This window comes from Nycticebus coucang, chromosome 9, assembly GCF_027406575.1.
Source record: "Nycticebus coucang isolate mNycCou1 chromosome 9, mNycCou1.pri, whole genome shotgun sequence".
NCBI lineage: Eukaryota > Metazoa > Chordata > Mammalia > Primates > Lorisidae > Nycticebus > Nycticebus coucang.
In genome coordinates this window covers 104,654,314-104,677,121 of record NC_069788.1, presented here as the reverse complement: position 1 = coordinate 104,677,121, position 22,808 = coordinate 104,654,314, and the positions used below count along the sequence as shown (strand labels likewise).

Below are 22,808 nucleotides of genomic sequence, written 5' to 3'. Positions count from 1 at the left end.
CGAGGTATATTTAAAAACCATCAAAAATGTAGCTGAACTATCTCAAGGAATCCCCACTGCCAGACTGTACTTAGTTAAAATTATCAATAATTTAAAGTTACAGTAATACATTTTGGCAGATACGTCTTTTAAACAGCTAATGTTAAAGGTGAACTATAAATGTGTTTGAGATGCTCTATTAAACTACGCTCCTGAGTGGCTGAATAAAAAGGGTATGAAGGGACGTATGAATTATTTGTGAGCACAAGGATATATTTCTGAAGTCTTTCAGGTGCTGTACTGATTTTCAGCCATGGATGACGGAAGATGGATTATGAAAACCAGTGGACACTGGTTTATAGCTGACAATGTTATCTGGCGATCAAATTTATCTAACATTTGCCACAACCAATAGTTACCGTTTTCCTCAAACTTTAATTGCTAGAAATCCCCCCACCCTAAATGAAAGCCATGCATTCATTCTTTCAGCTGGACAACAATGAAGCTTTGTGGCCTGGTAGGTAGTATGAAAAAGGAGCTAGTCTTGCCAAAATAATTTGAGATTTTGAACTTAGGACGCCTTGCCTACTTCATCTTAAACTAAAACGAATAAGGCCTTCAGCCCTTCCTAGACACATTAAAATTAGAAGCAGCCAAAACCGCATGAGTATAGACATTTCAAGCATGCTATGAAAACTCCAGAAAACAATACTCTGAAAATCAGGTAGGTTTTCACAGAAACTTATCCATACACACTGCATAAAATTGCCAATTTTTACTCAACAAAAATTTATTAAACACCTACTATGTGTAATCACATCTGTAACATCACTTCACCAGACTTCATTCTGCTAAACCTGACCAGATGTAGTTTAAAGAGATCACTTGGGTTTCTGAATGAAAATACATTGTTAGGGCAATACAGAGAAACAAATTATATTGTAATTTTTTCATTAACCATTTTTTCCCCTCTTAAATGGAGGTTTTTAAACATAAGAACTGTCTTAGTCTGGCTGATGTAACAAAAATACTATATAGGCTTGAACAACAAACACCTATTTCTTATAGTTCTCCTGGCTGAGAGGCCCAAGATCCAGGCTGCAGCAGACCTGGTCTGGTCAGGGCCTGCTTCGTGGCTTGCACGTAGCCACTTTTTTGATGTAACCCACATAGACAAAAGAGAAATCATCTCTCTAGCACAGCGGTTCTCAACCTGTGGGTCGCGACCCACAGGAGCTGTATTAAAGGGCTGCTGCATTAGGAAGGTTGAGAACCACTATCTTATTACACGGATGATAATCCCATCATGTGGGCTCTATACTCATGACCTCATCTAAACCCAATAATCTCCTAAAGGTTCTTCCTCATAATACCATCTGGTTAATGGTTTGAGTTTCTAAGTATGATTTTTGGGGGAACACAAACATGAAGTTCTTAAGAGGAACTATATCTTACTATTCTTCAAATGTATGGTGCTAAGATTTAACAGCTACTCAATAAATATTTATTGAATTTGTTGCTACCATTGCTTCTCAACTTTTTTAAAAATAGCTAATGTGAAAGATTAGATAATTTATATTGATTTGGGAATGGTCTCTCATGCTGCCAAATCAATATGGATGTGACAGTAATTCTGAAATTCACTCTAAATGAAATAATGAAGTTGGAAGCAGTAAGATCAAATTAAATGAGAAAGATGTTCCACTTTTTGGGATATTGTAGGACAGGAAACCCGCAAGAAGTTAGAGCAAATTTGGAAATTTTATATTGCTTCTCTGCTGAAAAACTGTCAATCATGAACTTGGAAAATACCCATCTTGTAAATACTGATTACAGATTTTGAATACATTTCTGATGAGTTCTAGTTTATCATTACTTCTAGCTCTTTCTTTTTGTGCTTGGCATTTTCAAAACATAGTACTTCAAAAAATGCGACAGTTAACAAGTTTTATAAATGGATAAGTCTATCTTCTATACTACATAAGTTTTATCACCTTTAGATGAATAAGCATTAGTTAGAATAATCAATATAATAACATTTTTCATTATGATATCATTTTCCTCCTAATTTTTTTTTTTTTTTTTTACATAATCTGCTTTCAACATTTTCCCACTTGCAAACCATATGAAGTAAATTCTGGTGCACATATATGTGACACATAATAAAGAATTAAAGAGTACCGTCACATATCCTTTTGGCAAATGGGCTGGTCCAAGTTCTTGTTGCAAAACATTACATAGTGAAAGCCTTCTTGTTGAAAGACAACTTCATGAAGAAGACTGCCATGGCAATTGCAACAACAACAAAAATAAACAAATGGGACTTCATTAAACTGAAAAGCTTCTGTACAGCTAAGGAGACAATAACCAAAGCAAAGAGACAACCTACACAATGGGAAAGGATATTTGCATATTTTCAATCAGACAAAAGCTTGATAACTAGGATCTATAGAGAACTCAAATTAATCCACATGAAAAAAGCCAACAATCCCATATATCAATGGGCAAGAGACATGAATAGAACCTTCTCTAAAGATGACAGACGAAGGGCTAACAAACACATGAAAAAATGTTCATCATCTCTATATATTAGAGAAAATCAAAACAACCCTGAGATATCATCTAACCCCAGTGAGAATGGCCCACATCACAAAATCTCAAAACTGCAGATGCTGGCATGGATGTGGAGAGAAGGGAACACTTTTACACTGCTGGTGGGACTGCAAACTAGTACAACCTTTCTGGAAGGAAGTATGGAGAAACCTCAAAGCACTCAACCTAGACCTCCCATTTGATCCTGCAATCCCATTACTGGGCATCTACCCAGAAGGAAAAAAATCCTTTTATCATAAGGACACTTGTACTAGACTGTTTATTGCAGCTCTATTTACAATCGCCAAAATGTGGAAACAGCCTAAATGCCCACCAACCCAGGAATGGATTAACAAGCTGTGGTATATGTATACCATGGAATACTATTCAGCCATTAAAAAAAATGGAGACTTTACATCCTTCATATTAATCTGGATGGAAGTGGAAGACATTCTTAGTAAAGCATCACAAGAATGGAGAAGCATGAATCCTATGTACTCAATTTTGATATGAGGACAATTAATGACAATTAAGGTTATGGGGGGGCAGAAAGAGGGACGGAGGGAGGGGGGTGGGGCCTTGGTGTGTGTCACACTTTATGGGGGCAAGACATGATTGCAAGAGGGACTTTACCTAACAATTGCAATCAGTGTAACCTGGCTTATTGTACCCTCAATGAATCCCCACCAAAAAAAAAAAAAAGAAAGACAAACCAGATGATTGCACCCTATTTCCTTTTTGTTTTAGAAACTTAATGTTCACTACTGATTCTTGGATTTGCAATAATTCATCTATATTTTAATCAGGCTTTTTGCTTTTATAATCAATTTTATCATCGTCATGCGAATGTAGAGTGCTTTATATTCATCTTCTGAGTCATCTAATAACTAAAATGTCTTCTGTCAGCCTCCTTCTCTTTGTCATTATGAGAAAAAATGAAAAAATTTGAAATCTCAACCTGCATTCAATAAAAGTGGTAACAATTTTGAAAAACAATGTTGAGCCAAGCAGAACACGCCATACTGTCTTGAAAAATGAGACACTGTTTGGTTGGGAAGCCCTTCTCCATGGCATTGCTACGTGCCTTGTGAAAGCTTTTGTTCCAGAATAGCATTTCACGGATGTTTGTACAGAAAAAAGCCTTGGAAGATACAAAGAGTGTTCCCCTCTGGGGCCAAGTTTGGGTAGGATTTCTTACAGCTCCCTTTATAAGAATGGAGGCTTTATAAGTTCAGAAATCTTCAGCCATAATATTAGGTTCTTAAGTATGGAATATCTGATTTCCTTAAGTACCAAGTTTGACAGCTGATACCTCTGATATTTCACTTTGACACTTCTTGGTTTATTTATTTTTAAATTAAATAAATAAAAGTGAAAGTACATCCTCATTCTTTCAAATGAACATTTTGGCTTATGACTATCTTTCTGAAATATTTTAAAGCAATTTTTGTGAAAACATGGATAAATAAAAAGTTTGTGTTATTTTTGAATATGAGTTCCATCATGAAAGCAATGCAGTGCAGACACTCAAAATACTAATGAAGTGTTCAGGAAGGATGTCGCTAATGAATGCACAGTACATTGGTGGTATAAGAAGCTCCATGATTTAATCTTGAAAATGAGCTGCACATGGACCACCTGAGACCAAAGTGGATAATGATGCTGAAAGCTGTAGTGGAGGCAAATCCATCCCAACCTTGCTGTGAATTAGCAGCAAGGTTTGATGTTACTTTTCCAACAATATTGGACCATCTGAAACAAACTGGCAATGTAAGGAAGCTGGATAGATGGGTTCTGTGTGAATAAAATGAGAGTCACAAGAGAAATTGTCTGGAAACTTGCCTTTCTTTCCTATCATGACATATAGGGAAACCATTTCTATCCATAAAAAAATGGATTCTATTTGACAATCTCAAGTGTTCAGCACAATGTTTGGATAAAGAAGAAGTGCTCAAACAGTCTAAAACCAAATATTCATGAAAAAAGCGAATGGTGTCTGTTTGGTGGTGCACGCTGGTATCCACTACGGCTTCATGAAACCTGTCATTCGATTACAGTGGATGTCTACCACAGCGGATTGCATAAAATGATGACCATGCTTGCTTTAGGTGAGATTGTTCAATACAGACAGGCCAATCCTCTTGCAAGACAAAGGTCAATCACATGTCGCACAAACAACACAGCTGCTCAAAGTACAGGAGCTGGACTTGGGAATTCTCTGTCATCCACTGTACTCACCAGGCAGATTCATAAAGGACACGTTGAGGATGGCCTAAGTCAGTGATTCTCAGCCACAGCTGCTCTTATAATTGTCTGGCGAGCTTTAAACAACACAGGATCTTACTCTAGGTCAACAGAATGTGGAGCTAGGGATGGGCTGAATTAAAATCAGTGGGGCTATTAAATAAGAACTCTAAATCTGAACTTCCTAGAGCCTAAATTAGAAATAATTGAAATTTGGAGGTCGATTTATATAACAAAGTGCCAAGACATATAACCACTGAGGCAAAAGTGGGTCCAAAATATAATGTCCTGACCATATGCTGTTCTTCCGGCTGGTGAAAGTAATAAATACATAAGGGAGGGATATTTTTATAATTTAGAAAAGGACTTTCCAATCCATTGACTCATTTGATCTTCTCAGCAAACCTTTGAGATAAGTGGGACAAGTGTAAGGCCCATTTCATAGATAACAGGAAACGGGCTCACAGAGGTTAAGTGAGGTGCCCACGTGAGTCAGAACTTTCAATCAGGTCTTCCAGTTCCCACCACCAGACTCTCATCACCCTATAAAGCAGCTAGAGATCATCTGGCTTTTGTTTTATCCTGTCATTCAATTCCCATCCTTCTGGAACAAACACACTCTCTTCAAGAAAAAACAAATGTCAAATTAGAGGTTTTGGTGCAAAAGTATTACAACGTAAAACACAGTGTGAGTTAGAAATGAAAGGGATTAAAATTAAAATAAGATGTACAGGGAGTACTTCATTGTATCCAAGTGTTTTAAGTCAGTGTGTCTACCTAGGCTTAGAAAGCTTTAGACTATGTGGTTAGTGCCTGATGACAATGAAATAAACATGTCAAAAACACGTTCGGCTTTTGCTTGGGATAGAAAGCAAAGGTAGATGTGAGATGCTGGTAGAGAAAAACATGAGAGAGCCTCCTGAAAAACATTTATGGAAGACCAGCTACGCAAAATAATTAAGGAAAGAGCCTAAAGAGAATAATGAGAGAAGGGCTATTTCGATGGTTTGGTGTTTCACTATTTGATGTTCAAGTGTAATGTAACTGGGGGCAAGGACAGGCTGAAATCATTCACTAATGTTAAATAATTAACATGAGACCACTCTGGGTATGTATATTAATAGTGCTAATAGTGACAATTTATAGTCTCTCCAGCCTTTCATCTGAGATCAAAGTTTATTAAAAGCTCTAAATAAACTTTATAAACATTCATATAAGTGGTATTAGAGCTGTTATATGCAGATGCACTAAAGAAAAGATCAACTGAGGTGTTTATCACTGAGAAAGCACAAGACAGAACTAGTAATGCAATCTAGGGGGAGTCCAAGTCTTTCATTCAAAATTCAAAAGGAAAAAAATCTAGATCAAAGTTGCTTTGTAAAATCCCATTTACCAATTAGCTTAGGGCACATACTGACAATTCTAAATATAGTCTAAAACAGTTAGTGCCCTATTTTTGAGTCTACTTCTTGCCCTGCTCAAGGTAAAGATGAGATCTGATGGTGAATTTTCTTGCTCTTTGTATCACTGACCAGATGCTGTAATTGCTCCTTACTCACATCTTCATTTCTCTCACCAGTCACAAGTGGGGGATGTGGAATGGATAGACATCGTGTTGCTAATCAGGACACAAACTCTAGCCCGAGTTTTGTCATACTCAGAAATTCATAGACTCGTCTAGCACCCAGACTTGTCATGTATACAGTGAGGGGTTTGGCAAGGATCTTCAGGGCTCCTTTTAGTTGTAACATGATCTAAAACGTGAGCTCCGTTGCAGCAGGACCTGGTCTGCTGTATTTTCTACACAGTGTTGAGACTCAGTAAGTGTCTGTCACATAGTACGATATGATTAAACTAGAGTAAATCCTTTGATAGCAACTATTGGACAGGTAGGAAACTTGTGAAGATCAGATTTTAATTCTTCTTACACTAGACTAAAGCCTATTAGGGAGAGGAGCTTTTACATATTATCTAGTTCAGCCTAATCATTAAAAAAAAAAAAAAATTAAACACTGCAGTACAGAAACATTACTTAGGGTTCTGTGCTTGACTGTGGTGGAGATGTAACTACAACCTAGATATTCTAACTCTATCTTTTTTAAGTAATTTTGTTGTTGTTGTTGAGACAGAGTCTCACCCTACGCTCTGAGCAGAGTGCAGTGGCGTCATAGCTCATTGCAACCTCAGACTCAGGCTGTGGGCATCCTGCTGCCTCAGCTTCCCGAAGCTGCTGGGATTACAGGTGCTCACTGGAGTGCCCGGCTGGGTTTTCATTTTTCTCACTCTCGCTCAGACAAGTCTTGAACTCCTGAGCTCAAGCAATCTTCCCGTCTCAGCCTCCCACAGTGCTGGGATCACAAGCATGAGCCGCCGTGCCCGTCAATTTTCTGACTCTTAATCAGTTATTATTATTATTTTTAATCACTTTCTACCATTTTAAACTAGGCATATAATTTCAGCTAAAATTTGTCCGTAATATAATTTGTTAAAATCATATGCACAAAATGAAAACTCCCCAAATTAGTTTTTCATTAAAGGCTGCTTCAAAAATGTGCATAACATATACTACATCCACCTATGAAATATTAAATAGAGTGAGATACCAAGTTTTGTTTTCTAGTTAACATCGTTAAAAAAAAAAAAAATCTAACATACAGGGGGGACATAAAGTTCATGTGCAGTAGTTTACTATTGAAATTGCACATGAACTTTATGTCCCCGCTGTACTATCACTGTGATTTCACCCAGAAACACTCTCTTAAAGAGATCAGGCATTTCTTATAGGTATTACATTTTTCAGAAATATCCTTCCATTGCACTATATGTTATGTTACAGCATAAAGCAAGAACACTTGCACCAGAGAAGGCTCTGTTCTTGGTAGTGTTCAGGATAGGCAGTGAGGAAGGCAGTACCACGACTCATCGACACCAGACGCGACGCTGTCAGTCTGACCTACAAACCACGGGCAATTCAGCAACACACTAAATTCATCTGCTGCTGAAGTTGCATTCTTCATGTAATTTCTCAAGGATCCCTTCCCTATGTCACCATGCTTTTGAAAAGCTTGACAGGGCTGTAAAAAACAATTTTTGCAGACTGAAACAAAGCCTTTTATTTTTAAGTTGGCTATCACCTTTTGGTCACAAGGCAACTCCGCAATAAGATACAAAGCATGTTTGTTTTAGCAGTATTCGCTATATTTGACCATAAGCAGTCATGTTTTAGAAGCATAACCTTTTGAAGATGCCCCTATTACTGGAGAACGTTCATATTTTACTATTGACCAACACAGAAAGTGGGCTCAGTATTTTGGAACAAGGTAGAGGAAGGAGAATGTCTAGATTGTTTTACCCAAGATCCCTCATGAGAGATTCATGAGGATATTTCCGTTTGCCCTCGATGCGAATATACAGAAGGTAGACCAACATTAGAGCAGTGGGAAACTTGGCAGGATGGGTCAGGACAGGGTTTGTGCAAAACTTTTTTCCGGTTTCAGTTTGAATGGGTTCCCAGGAAGTGTCAAGTCCGAACAAATCCAAAATTTTACAATGTAGCTCAGCCAAAACTGCTGAGATTCACCTGATTCTGGGTCAAAACCGTACAGAGCACACTGCGTTTTATTTGGTGCAAAGCCAATTGGACTGGACCTTTCAGACAACTTCAATGAGAGGCTCATAGCCTTGGCAAAACCAAAAATGAACCTAGCTTGATCTTTGGTTTTAAAACAGCAAGTTCTGGCTTTGTATAGAGATAAAGGCAAGTTTTACTTAGCTTCAAGATTCTTACAAATACTTAGGAGAGGCCCTGCAAATAATTAACAGTACTCGGCCAGATTTACATACTCAAGCCAGTTGTTTCCTGAGCTTAACAGGGGCACTTCAGTATACTAAAGTAAGTATACTCTACATTTGGGCCCCTATATTCCTAAGTGTCCTAGAGCACAATTCAGTGTCCTAAGAAAGCCTGATGGCTCTTCTTCAACTTATGTGCCTACAGAATGATTTGCACATATAGGAGGATGAGCCACAAATCACCCCCTCCCTAGCATTGTCTACTTGAGTGCAGACAGACAAAGCAGGTGTATGCCTTGTTACCTAGTCTGTAATTTTCATTGAGACACATGGGCCTACTCTTATAATCTTGGACACCAAGTTCTTGAAGATTAACCAGTATGCAGAATTCAAATCTGGTACCAATAATATAAGCTGAATGCATCCTGCTTAAAATTTTGTAGTTTTTATTTTTCTTTGAGAATTCTTTTTCTGGTTTAATAGAAGTGTTCATATGATTAGGTTACATTGTTTGCATTGTTAGGAAAAGTCCTTCACCAAGGAGGCGTGCCATGTACCCGACATTGTATCCATTATTTGGGAGCTGAGCCCCTTCTGCTCTTCCCCTACCCTCGGCTTCTTGAATTCAATTGTGGTTTTCCTCTTGTGTGGGCCCATAGTTGTTCATCCGCTAGATTCAAATTAGTATTGAGTACATGGGATGCTTATTTTCCCATTCTTAAGACACTTTACTAAGGAGAATGGTCTTCAACTCCATCTAGGGAAATACAAAAGATGTAAAGTCTCCATCTTTTTGATGACTGAATAGTATTCCATGGTATATATATAACACAGTTTATTAATCCATTAATGGGTTGATTGATGGACATTTGGGTTGTTTCCACATCTTTGTGATTGTGAACTGAGTTGCTATAAACCTTCAAGTGCAAACATCCTATGGTAAAATGATTTTTTTTTCTTCTGGGTAGACCCCTAGTAATAGGATTCAGGGATCAAATGAAAGGTCTACCTTTGAGGATTCTCCGTACTTCTTTCAAAAAAGCTGCATTAGTTTGCAATTTGCACCCACGCCAGCATATGCAGCTTTGGGACTTTGTAATGTGGGCTATTCACACCAGGATTGGTGATTTCTCGAGGTGAATGTGATTTGCATTTCTCTGATGCTTAAAGATGATGAGCATTTTTTCATGTGTTTGTTGGCCATTTGTCTGTCTCAAGAGAAGGTTCTGTTTATTTCTCTTCCCCAGAGATTAATTGGGTTGTTTGCTCTTTTCTTGTTGATTTGCTTGAATTTTCTGTAGATTCTAGTAATCAGCTCTTTGTTACATTCGTATATGTAAGTATCTTCTCCCATTCTGAAGGTTGTCCGTTTGCTTTGTGAACTGTGTCCTCCTTACCTGTGCAGACGCTTTCAAGTCGGAGCAGGTCCCATTTATGTTTTTCTGGTGTTGCTGCACTTGGCAATGGAGTCTTCTTCATAACATCTTTTCCCAGGCCTCTATCATTAATTATTTTCCCCATGCTTTCTTTTAGAGTTTTTATCATTTTATGTCCTAGATTTAAATCTTTTATTCAGTGTGAGTCAATTTTTGTAAGTGTTGAGAGGTGTGGGTCTAGTTTCAGTCTTTTCCATGTGGCTATCCACTTCTCCTAGCACCATTTTTTCTCCCAGTGTTATGCTTTTATTAGGTTTATCAGAAGACTATAGTTTTTTTAAAAAAATAATAATATTTTTAAGAGTTTTCCAGTATTTTACAATATTTCTTTTTTGTGTGTGTGTGTTTTTTTTTTTGGCCGGGGCTGGGTTTGAACCTGCCACCTCCGGCATATGGGACCGGCGCCCTACTCCTTGAGCCACAGGCGCCACCCAATATTTCTAAATATGGAAAAACCTGGGTATTATTTTTCTCCATACAGCTTTAGGTTAAGATTTATCCTACAAATCATGTTAAGGCATTATTTGTAAGTACACTTGGAAAATAAGGGACATAAGACTTCTTTACGCATTTGAGAAGCTGATTAAATGGTGACAAATTGCAACTACTAATTACACAGTTGTTCCAAGTCACTGGTTTTTAAAATTTTGATTAGATACTTCCTAAAGTTTTTGTATTATGTATCCCCTGCCCCCAATGCACACACATACCACATAAACGTACACACGCTTTTTGTCTAAATGTTTTCATCCTAAGTTTAGGTAGTTGCAAAAGATGACATTTCTGGCATATTGTAAATAGTGATATTTTCAAAAAAAACTCTTTATCACCCATATAAATTTATCCAGTCAATTTTAAATACCGAAGTAATTTGTTGCTACCATTTATCCGCTTGCAAAATAAATATGATCCTCTTTTTAAAACAGATAGAAATTTATCTTATATTTCCCCCTTTTTATAATATTTCTAATATATTTTCTCTTATAGATATTTATCTTAATATAAAATATATGTATAAGTATTTTTATTGCTTACTCTTCATATTTTGTCTTTGTAACAGCAATGTATATATAAATATACAGGAAAAACTTGATTTTTTAAATTTCCTATGACTATAACGCTCTTAGTGGTATATAACTAGCAACGTTACAATCATTATAATTAATACTGGGTATAGGTTTTGAGAAAAATTATTAAATGTGAAATGCTAAAAAACTCCAAAGCTTTTAAAAGTACATTCCTTAATGGAATAGAATGAATGTAACTTCTTCTTCTCCTGTACTTAATTACTCCTTGTAACCATCTATAATTGTTAATTTTTGTCTTTATAGATTTAATTACTGAGAAATCTTGTTTACGGAAAAAGTACATGAGAAGGAAAGCAGTTTTGTTATGACAATGTTTTGAATTTCTTGAATTTGAAAAGTGTTCCTACTCTTGTAGCAAATATTATATAGTAATATGTCATCAAAATTTAATTTTAATGATCTATGAGCTCTATTAAGTCCTCTTTCAACTTTCTGGAAAGCAAATAATTAGAAACCCCCTAACCTACCAAAGGACTGCAATGTAGTTATTGAAACTGTTTAATTCCCATTTCTGGAAGATATATCAAAAAGGCTTTATTTACTAAGACTTACCAAATGACTGCAACTGTTCTTTCACTTAGAGGTACTTTAATTCAACATGCAGAAAAGATTGAGAAAAATAAAAATCGTATTCACTTTAATACCACTCTATCAGTATAATATCTTTGATATGGCCATTTTATTTTAGCATTAAAAATATATTCATATAAATCCTGGACATGAAGACTGGGAAAGCCAGCCCTCATTGTCAAACCAATCAGCCAAATCAGGCTTACTTTCCGGCATTAAAAAAAGTCTTATTTCACTTTTCAATTCAATTAGATGTGTTAATATGTGTCCCTGTAACAACTATCTCACTTTTGAATTATAATTCTAAAATGGATAAATAGATAAGGCATAGAGCCGGGCCAGAGTTGGTCATCTGGATGAAATAAGATACTGTTACCTTCAATGATTTCTTACCGACAATCTTGTGTGATGATTTCTGGAGTTATACATTCTTCGTTTATAGCAGGGTCGTGGAAGATGTGAGGTCAACGTCTTCACTCCTCCCATTCTCAATTAATGATACATGTCTAATTCAGAACACCTCAATCCCAATACCCCATATATCTAATACAACTCTGTTCTTAACAAAAATATACATGTGACTAGGAAGTCATACCTCAGTGCCTTGAATAATGGAGGCCAGCAGGTACTAAAACCTTAAATTACCCCTTTTTGGCACTCAAAAGTGCCCAGAGGAATTTACCATCATGAAACTCTGGAGGAGTGAGAAGTAGGTGCATTTTATATTTTTTCAACTTTGTTTTTTAATAAAGTAGGAGGAATTTGGTTATGAAAGGTAGATACAATTTTAATTACATTATCTCAGCAATTGTTTCTGCAGTTAAAAGAATATACTGGTTTTTATCAAAGCGACTTGTTAAATTCTGTATTTCCAAAATCTAACTATGAATTCCCTGGGCATTTTGTATAAACAATAGCAGTACTTGCCAATAATGATAGTTTTACTGCACTGGCTAGGACCACTTGCACAGTGTTTAACAGAAGTTATCAAATGGCATATACTTTGTTCCTGGCCTTAAAAAAGGACTTTTAATATTGCAAAGCTAAGGTAATGCTTGTCATAGATTTTTTTCTATACAACCTTTACTGGATTAAGGAATTTTTCTTCTATTCTTAGTTTGCTAAAAAGTTTACGATGATGATAATGATGATGGTCAAATAAAATTTGATTAAGAAATAAAATTTGATTAAGACATCTCACTAAATGCTTCTCACTCATTTAGTGAGATGTCTTAATCAAATTTTATTTCTCCTTACTCTGTCACTCTAGATTATATTCTAGACCTACTTTTAAAGTTCTTACGTAATAATCCCAGTAATTCAACATATGCTAGCTTCAGATTCTGTTGACCTAGGGTAAGACCTAGTATTAATTAAAGCCCACCAGACAATTGTAATGGCAAATTACATTGATTAATGTTCTAATATTAAACCAACCCTGAATTCCTGGAATAAACTCAATTTGCTCATAATAAATTATCATTTTAAACATGCTTGAATTTATTTTATTAACATTTTGAATATGTTTGCATCTGTGTTAATAACTGAAAAGGCCCTAATTTCCCTTATTTATACATTTATGGCTTTTGGCACAAGGTTATGCCAATTTACAATATGCACTGGGCATGTTCCCTCTTTTCCTAGTCTCTGGAAGGGTTTTCATAAAAGTTAAATTATCTGCTCCTGGAATGTTTGGTAGAACTTCTCTATAAATTTGAGATTGGTAGCTCTTTCTGAATAAAATTTTAATTGATTAAAACATTGTTCAAATTTAATCATGTTATTTCTTCTTAGTTCTGGCAAATTATATTATTTAAAAATATTTAGTTATTTCTCATTTTCAAATTTATAATTAGAAAATTATGAACAATACTCTGCTATGTGGTGAAACTCACCAGTAGCTCTGTTATGTACTTGTTTTTATTCATAATGGACATTGGTCTTTTTCACTATGACTGGTTGGTCAAAAAACCAATTTTACTTTGCTGGCCCTGATTGTCCTGTTGCATGTTTGCTTACAATTTCATTAATTTCTAGTCTTTTTTTCTGTTTGTTCCTTTTACTTTCGTTAGGTTTATTGTCTTTTTAATTTAATTTCCTTCCATTCTCTTATGATGGGTGATAATCTTATGGAGTTCTAGCCTCTCTTTTCTGACGTAAACCTTTAAATCTCTAAATTTCATGATAGATACTACTTCTTGTCTATCCCACATATTTCAACGTTTATTTTCATCATTATTCAGTTCTAAATATTTTATAATTTCCATTAGGTATATTTTTTGACCTGTGAATTGTTTAGAAGTTTGCTTTGAAATTTCCTAAAGTCTATGGCTTATTTGGTTACCTTTTTGAATCTGAGAGCTAGATCTGGCTATGTCACTACGTTTTGGACCATGGATCTGAGCAAATTTGGAAGTGCAGCTTCCGGTTTCCACTAAAGGTAAGTTACATGCCCTCTCTCTCTTACTTTTCTTTAGTTAGAATGCGAACATAAGTGCCAGATGTGAAAGAGGCATTAGATCATGAGTTGGAAGCATCATATTGAGGATGGAGAAGCATAAAAGACAGAAGGAGCCTGGGTTTCTGATACCATGGCAACAGCCTACCTTTATGCACAGTTTATATTTGGATTCTTACATGAGAGAAAATCATTTTTATCCTATTTAACTCACTATGAGTTTTGGACTTTCTCCGTTACTGCAGTCATGCCTACCTTTAACTAATACAAAGGTAGGAGAATTTAAATTATCATGGTCTTGATAGAAATGAAAATAAAGACAGATTTGAAAGGTGATATGAAAAACTGAATTTTTATCTATAAGTTGAATTGCCTTACATTTCCTTTCACTTCCAGAAATGACTCTTACTGTAGCGTTTTTGTTTTTTTTTCTCCCTTGACCTTCTACTTACTAAGTTCACTAACTCTCTTTTCTAAACAAGGGTATCCACTTTGACCCAGCCCTTCTGGCACCAAACTGCCCCTGTCCCTAATTTTCCAGGCACATTTCTAAGGTTGGACCACCTCCAAGGTACATTTTCTCTATTCCTATTTTCATTCTCTCCACTCTATCCTGCACACTGTTTCTACATTTATATTCCTATACACACTTACCATACCACAACCCCTGATTAAAACCCATCAGTGGCCCTGTTGCCTTATAGCTGGGCTACAAACTTCCACCTCCCAACCTTGCAGTGCCTATGACAGAGAATGCAAAGTGATCAAAGCACTCTTTCCAAAAAAGCAGCCAGAATCCTTCTTAACAGAATGTTTCCGTAGCTAGTAGGAACTGGCAATCGGGAAGAACCTCTTTGTATCCCTGACACAAAAGATGAAGTCTAAACTCATTGGTTTGTATTTCAAAATTCCAGAATGCTTCTTGTACTCTCCCAAACTGTTACGGAAAGCTAGCTTTTGTCTAGCACACTGTCTGGGTTTTCTATTTCTATGGGATCTCTGTACCTGTCATTGCCTTTGAGTTATTTATAACCGTGTGAGTTGCACATAACTGATAGCAATGCAAGTGATTCCTGTTCATAGGCAATAAACTCTGTCTGGCAAGGTTCCCCTGATTTCTCTTCTCCACTGCAGAAGAAGCTAATTTGCCTTTTAGTGAGCACTCTTTAGTGCCTACATATGTGTGAGTCTTTGAATTCCCCTTTAAGTCAGTTGTAACGTCTTGCTCATTCCCTCACCATTTAATGAGTTAAATATAGTGGAAGCTCCATAGTTGACCACCTCCTTAAGTTAACCAGAGTTTCATAGACTGGGCATGCACCACATGTTCCTTACGTTGATCATCTGTGTATGTTGATCAGTTTATTACAGTCCCTTGGGTGGTCAACTTACAAGATTCTACTATGAAAACACTTGTCATGAGTTCATTTTATATTTGCATGAGAGTCATGATTTTACCTTTTTAAAAAAATATCCTTTTAATAAACCCTTTGTTCATTACTATCTTTAAACTTTGATTTATATCCCCAATAAAAAAAAGGCTTCTCTGGCTCTTTTTACCTGACATGCCTGATTCTTCATATTTCAGAGAAAAATCTAAATTCCTCCTCATGTCTTCAAACTACAACATCCATGATTTTCATGGTGAACTTAGACCACAACGATGTCTCAACTCACTTTACAATCTCCGTAACAGCTCTTGCAGAACACAGTATCTTTTTATTCACATGCTGTATTAGTGCATTTTCATCTTACACCATTAATTTATTTCAATGTGAGTGACTTCTTTCTTCAATTAGAGTGTAAGTTCCTTCAGGGCACAGATCACAATTTATTTTCTTTTCTCTTCCTCAGCGTCCGCACGGTGCCTTATACTATGTCTGGTAAATATCCATCACTGAGTCCCATCCAGGGCTCTCAAGCAGGATTTTTTTCCAGGTAATCATTTAGCTTTATTTGGAAAATCAGCCTACTATCTTTTGGCTGATAGTGGTTCCTTTTCAGAAAAAAATCATATTAAACTTGTGAAAATGTTTAGCGCTTCTGTGAAACATCAAATAGAGTATAGTATTGACCAGAAAACCAAGGAAATAGAGAATAAATAGATGTTCTTCTGGAGAAATTTTCCTCCAACTACTGAACTGATGCTGTTTATATTTCTAAGGGCAGTCTTAGGTGAGGGTAACATACATTCCTTTAAATATTCATTATTTCATGCTATGGATGTTTATCACTTGCCCACTTTATAGTAGGCATTTTTGATAGACCCTGGGGATACGTTTGCAAATAAAATGCCGTTTCTAATTTAAAGAGCTTACCCACTGGCATCACATATATGTACAGTACAGTAGGCCTGGTTCTTTATGTTGACCACTGCTGCATGTTGACCTTACACGTTTTACCTCTGGTTCTATGACCAGTCTATAAAAGTTAGGTCAACTTAACGAAGTGGCCAATGTAGGGAAGTGGTCAACTATGCAGGTTCTACTGTACGTATAGTGGAACAGTGACATTTCAAACTTCTGTAGATTTGTATCACCATGATAAACACCCTACATGAAACACCTCATGTGCCCTAATACCAACTTGACCAAGTATGGACCACTCATGCTTTTCTGAGGCTTAAGTGCTGAGTTGTGAGAGAATTTTATAAATGATCTTGAGATTGCCTTCAGCATATTTGATATTATAACTCTAAAGTACTTTATCTGTTTAGTAGTCTACCAAGTATATTAAATTCTGCTCCTTATAATGCCATATAAAGTCAAAGGACTTCATAATATTTGATCATTAACATTATTACTGAGCATTTTAATTTTTATGGGCTTATTTATAATCATTTCAAATTAAAACTGTCTTGAGAAAACTACTACTATAAAAAACCTAGCCCATTTAACCAATTTTATTTTTCTCATGATGACTTCCAAAAAGGAGAAACCTTAGAATAAGACATTTAAAATTCTATTCCATAGAGCTGTTACTAAAGATATTAAATTTAAAAAACTAACAAATGCAAATAAAAGTTATAGGTTTTTGTCATTGCTAATATAATTTTCACTCTTTCAAAGCATATTGGTATAATTCAAATGATTAAATAGGAAAAAAAGGAATCATAGAATGATAATGATAACCTTCTAGTTGGTCCTAAATCTTGTTTTTGTTTGTATTTTTTTTAAAGCATTAATTCTGAAGCCAAATCTTGTTGGCAAGACAATTTCTATGGCTAAGTGAACTACACATGAAAAAAACCACTAAACATTTAATTCACCTACAATGTCATCATTCTGAAAGTGAGAAGGTTAGTGCATTTTCCAAACAGTACAGTTAAATCTAAGGAAGAAGCTATGTATTCACCAGAGTCTAGACACTTTCAATCAAAATCACTTGCCTATATGTTGCTGAAATGTACTGTGTGAGCACCTTTCTAATTCTCAAACTCACAAAATAAATATTTTATTATCCTTTAACATCATTGTATTTAGAATTATTTTTCTCCTACTCATTAAGAATATAAAGAAAAAAAATCAATACTCCCAAAACATTCTCTATATTTTATGTATTTTCTTAAAGTTTTTAAATGCAAAAATAGGCATTTTTAATATTTGTATCACGTTCTTTATATATACTTAGATACTCCCCCTTGCCCATATAACAGCAGGGTAATACTTACTTTTTTTTGAAAACATGACTTTTTATAGTTGCATACTATTTCATCATAAGACGGTACCATAATTTACTTTACTGTTATTTCAATTCACGTGGTTTTCTTTATAAAAATATTTATACAAGTAATATAACCACATTTATTAAAATTTGAAAAACAGAAAAGAATGAAATTACAACCCATACTTCTTATCTAACAAGTCAATATTGTGAGTTTTGCTCACTCTCCTGTTTTTTTATGTGAGTAATCATTAAAGTATACAAGATTTTACATCTTGAATATGTTGCACTTAATACTATTATAAGCTTTTTCCCTGAGTATTATGGCATGTTGGGTAGAAATTCTATACTTTACTAATACATTACGTTTTGCCAAACAAGAACTTGGCTTCCTTTTTTTAAAATTTAAAAATAAATTTCCAATAAATATAGTAAGAATGTAGTCTTTACATCTAGGCCAGGGGTCATCAAACTGCGGCCCGCGGGTCACATGTGGCGGTGTGATTGTATTTGTTCCCATTTTGCTTTTTACTTCAAAATAAGATATGTGTAGTGTGCATAGGAATTTGTTCATAGTTTTTCTTTTTTTTTTAAACTATAGTCCGGCCCTCCAGCGGCTCTGAGGGACAGTGAACTGGCCCCCTGTTTAAGTTTGAAGACGCCTGATCTAGGCAGTTGAAAATTTATTTCCTGATACTAGATTCCCACAAGTAAGATTATTCAGAAAGGGCTGGCCAGCTTTTTATCATTCTTTTTTGGATATTGGTGGAAATAAATGTAAAAAACACATAATGAATGTTGAAAACCTAGGCTTCAAAGTCTAAATAGCATCCCATCTCAGTGTCTTATCAACTAATCCTCATAGTGATTGTAAAATACAGAAACAAATAAACAAAGTATGGATGATATTTAAACTAATTACAGTTTCCATAAAATAGTACATCTTGATATTACCAGTCCTGAGTGATAAGCAACCACTTATGTGTGCTCAGATTTTTATTTTTTATTTTAAAATTCTGTATCCACATACCTTGTAGATATAGTTTAGCTCATTTTCCCCTCTGAATCTTAGCTGTACTTTTGGGAATGCTTCTGGAATTGCTTCCTTTGTTGTACTCTGAAATCCACATTAGGAGACAATAGTAATTCTCATACAAAGAGAAAGAAAATGCCCCAACTTACCGTTTCTAAAGCAATTACACGGCCCTGCAAATAAAACATAATGCATAATTATTAAACCAAAGCTGCTAACAACTGCTTCAAGTTTGCTTAATTTTTAGGTTTTCAGTTTAAAAATGTAAAAATGAGAATTCTCACTCAGAATGATCTTTACAATAGAAAAATAATCATAAAAATTACTACACCTTTCCTCATCTTGTCTTAGGACCACAGGGCTTCATTTCACAGTAAATATCATCACTTAGGTACAGTTACTGAAAGGAACAGATCTTACCACTTAGCATTGGCAAAATTACTTATCTGATAACATAAACATATGTGATATATAAATATTAGATAGATTTGAATATATGAACCACTTCTAGACAGTATCAGTGACACGGGAAAGATATTTAGCACATACACTAGCTCACGATTAGGTATACAGTGAAAAATTTATCTTATAAGAATAAAATTCAGATGTAAGAATAGCTTCATTCATTAAAATGAATAAGTAAATCATTGAAAACAAAACAGGAAAATAAATGAGAAAAATAGGCCATCTGCAGCCTATCCTGAACCCAAATAGGCCTTCGTTATCTTTAACATCTTAGAAAGTTTATAGAAATACTGTTTTGAAAAAGGTCGCTGATAATAATGCTTTAAAAGCTAAATGATAAGTATCTTCAACTCCGAAGTTTTATTTTCAACTCTTCTCAGAGCTGACAGCTATAAACAGGAAGACTTTGCCAAAGTAACAAAAAAAAATAAAAAAGACTAAGTTTGAGACAAAGCAGAGTTTGAAGATGTAAGAAATGAAAAGCCACCATTTTTTAGGAGCATCAAAGCCATTTGACTTTCTTTTCTCTCATTTTAGGAACTGGAAGGAATCTATGGAATATGATTTTTTTTTTTGTTTGATAGAATTGATGAATCATTTATCCTAAGAATTAAAAGAGGAAAATAATGCAGAGAATGATTCCGTTCACTTCTCTGCAGGGACCCGCGTGAACCTATAACACTTAGAAGCAGAATGAGTTTGGCCCTTACCTGGATCTTCTCAGCATCACCTACATCAGAGGCCTGGCCTCTGAGGACTTCTGCAACCCAACCTCCAACTCTCAGTCTGGGAAACTGAGAGGAACATTTCTCCCCTACACACATTTGGCTTTGTGGGCATGAGTTAAATGAATATATTACACAAAATCAACCCAGAGCAGACTGTTCTTCGCAATATAATCTGTTTAATTGCATTTTGTTGGCATACTTGAGAGGACCTCACCCTCGCCCCCGTAATTTTCATTAAATAATTGCCATTTTTGTTGGCAACTTTTGCACTGTCACATTTGAGCACTTCATAATAAATGCATATGATGCCTCAAGGGGGCTTTGATCTATTGTTACCAGGCATCTTATTCATAGTGCATCTGGGACAAAGCCATTCAGCAATGCTTTATTATCCTTTGTAGACTAAACAGAACCTCATTAGGTGCCTCATACAGACACAAACAGCCTTTGGGTAGTATCACATTTATACGAACCATCTTGGAAGGCTTAAAATATTTACAGCCCTATTTAGATCTTAAGTTTACCCTATTCCATGGGTTTCTGGGCTAGTATTATTTAGGATGAACATATTTTAAACATACACATTTAGCTGCCTTAAAATAGGTGACTTTATAGTGTCAAAACAGTTCTGAATTAAATATGTCTTAGTGCTTGGTAAAGATAAAGTGAAAGCATCATAATTTTGTATTGGTGCCCTCCTTTTACTTAAATATTGATTTTAAAAGAAATATAAGACTATAAACCTAAATGATTAAAACAACTCTATTTTGGTAAAATATATAAAGGTTGATAAATAATATGTTTGAACACATATTACTTATGTCTGTCTAAAACATACTCTATTCCAAAATGATACAGATAACTTGATTAAAAAAGGGATATATTAAAAAAAAAAAGAGGAAAATTGGGAAAATGAGAAATTTGGTTCATTAACTTGAATTTCAATAATTTGATGTGCCAATTAACAACAGCTAATAAGATACCAGCCTTTATTGCTAATTAGTGAGCTTTGTCTAATTTGGAGAGTTTTCGGTCTTAATTGTTGGCTATAAATAAAAAAGAAACTATTCCTAAGCTTTATGAACTTAATACTTGATTTTAAAATTTAAGAAATTATTTTGAAAAATTTAAATGGTTGTAGCTGACATCTTTATTGGCAGACAAGATTAGTTATTACACACACATGTATCTATAGATAAAAGAATTAGGGTACTATCCATCCTCATTCCCAAACAAAATATTCGCATATTTCTTCTCAGATGCCAATATTGTAGCTTTGATACTGTTTATGGAAAAAATGTCAGTGTAGGTCCTAGAATGAATGTATAATTAAACCAAAATAAATTATACTTCCTTAACCTCTCCCACCCGACCTAAAGCTGAATCAGTTTCTTCCTTTCTTTAATCTACAATGTTCATTTTAACAGATTTATCTTCAAGCTCAACCCACAGGTTCAACACTCTGTCTTCCTCACACATACTCCCAAACCCACATCCTGAAAAGAATGACATTGTTAAGACCCTGAAAGGGGGGTTGGAAGGTGGGGGAAGTAGACAGGCAAGATAGTCTCCAACTGTAATTAAGACGCTTTCATGCTGTTTCAGGTGGTTTTAATAAATTGGTGGTTCTTATGTTTGTTGTCATAGACTTTGCGAGTCTGACAAAACCTGATCTTTCCTCTAGGAAGATATGCATTATACACAACACTCCCGTATCATTTTGTCTATACTTTTAGGGGACATGCAGACTGCCTGAAGCCTACCTATGAGCCTCCAAGTTCTTTCACTTCAAATAAAAACACCTAAAATAAAATGTAAGGTTATACAAATAATCTATTGTACTAAACTAAATCTTTCTCCTTTATAAAATGCTTCAAGATAAATAACATCAGTAACAAAGAAAGAAACAATTAGACTCTAAGAGCCCAGTGCAGAGGTAAAAATATGACACTCTGAGTGGGATGGGAAGGTCCCACAAGAAGCAAAGGAAAAATTTCCTTCCAATATTTTGAAGAAAATCAGGGTTTTTCTTTAAAAAAACCTGTTTGTTGATATTGCTTTTATGTGATCAGATAGTCATTTTCCACTATTCTTTTAGTTCTAAGAAAGTTCTAAGAAAAGGAAAGTTTAAGAAACACTTTAATGGCAACAAATAATTATTTTAATGTTTATTCTTAATGACTACATTTATAGTCACTGGCATTGAATTACAATGGACAGTGCTAATGGCTGTTCTTATCAATAAATGAATATCATACACACTTTCTAAGTAAAAATAACCCTGCTAGACATCACGTGTTAGTTTATTTTGCACTTTACAAATCAAGTAGGAAGAATTATATTTTGGGGGAAGCCTGTAGCATATGTACTATATAAAAAGATAGCTTAACCTTTTATAATGAGGTTAGTCACCAGCTTTGAGCTGTATAAATTCGTTTACCTGGTCACACTGAGCTGTATATTAAAATTTGCAAATTAACCAAGGCAAATTCATTGGCATCACTGCAGATGGGCAAATATTTGCAGGCAAATTTAGGAAATTAGCGCTAAATGGATCACCGTTATCTCAATTCCTGATAGTTAACAGTTTATTTGATTCACCTGAGACAATCAATTAGCCACATTGACTCATTCCCACCAAAGAGATGAATTAGAAGATTACATGTCTAAATCATCAGAGTTCTCCTGCTTCTGGTAAGTGACTTTCTTTTACCTCAATGCATTATTTTCCAAGCATGCTTTACATACATCTTTAGCATA

The 22,808-nt window shown here is 35.1% G+C and overlaps 1 protein-coding gene and 1 long non-coding RNA gene across 3 annotated transcripts in view; one reads left to right on the top strand and one right to left on the bottom strand.

Moving 5' to 3' along the window:
• Positions 1-21,342, top strand: part of LOC128594150 (uncharacterized) — an 86,280-nt gene extending 64,938 nt beyond the window's left edge. Inside the window, exons 2-4 of one of the 2 annotated variants that reach the window (XR_008382501.1) lie at positions 14,063-14,141; positions 16,014-16,097; positions 19,980-21,342. This is a non-coding gene — a long non-coding RNA (uncharacterized LOC128594150). The remainder of the gene's footprint in view (positions 1-14,062; positions 14,142-16,013; positions 16,098-19,979) is intronic. The other variant, XR_008382502.1, reaches the window with a different exon arrangement.
• The window catches only part of CEP128 (centrosomal protein 128), a 428,651-nt gene that overhangs the window by 32,417 nt on the left and 373,426 nt on the right, over positions 1-22,808 (bottom strand). Inside the window, exon 23 of the mRNA XM_053602694.1 lies at positions 19,005-19,028. Within this exon, the coding sequence (XP_053458669.1) occupies positions 19,005-19,028 (24 nt within the window). The remainder of the gene's footprint in view (positions 1-19,004; positions 19,029-22,808) is intronic.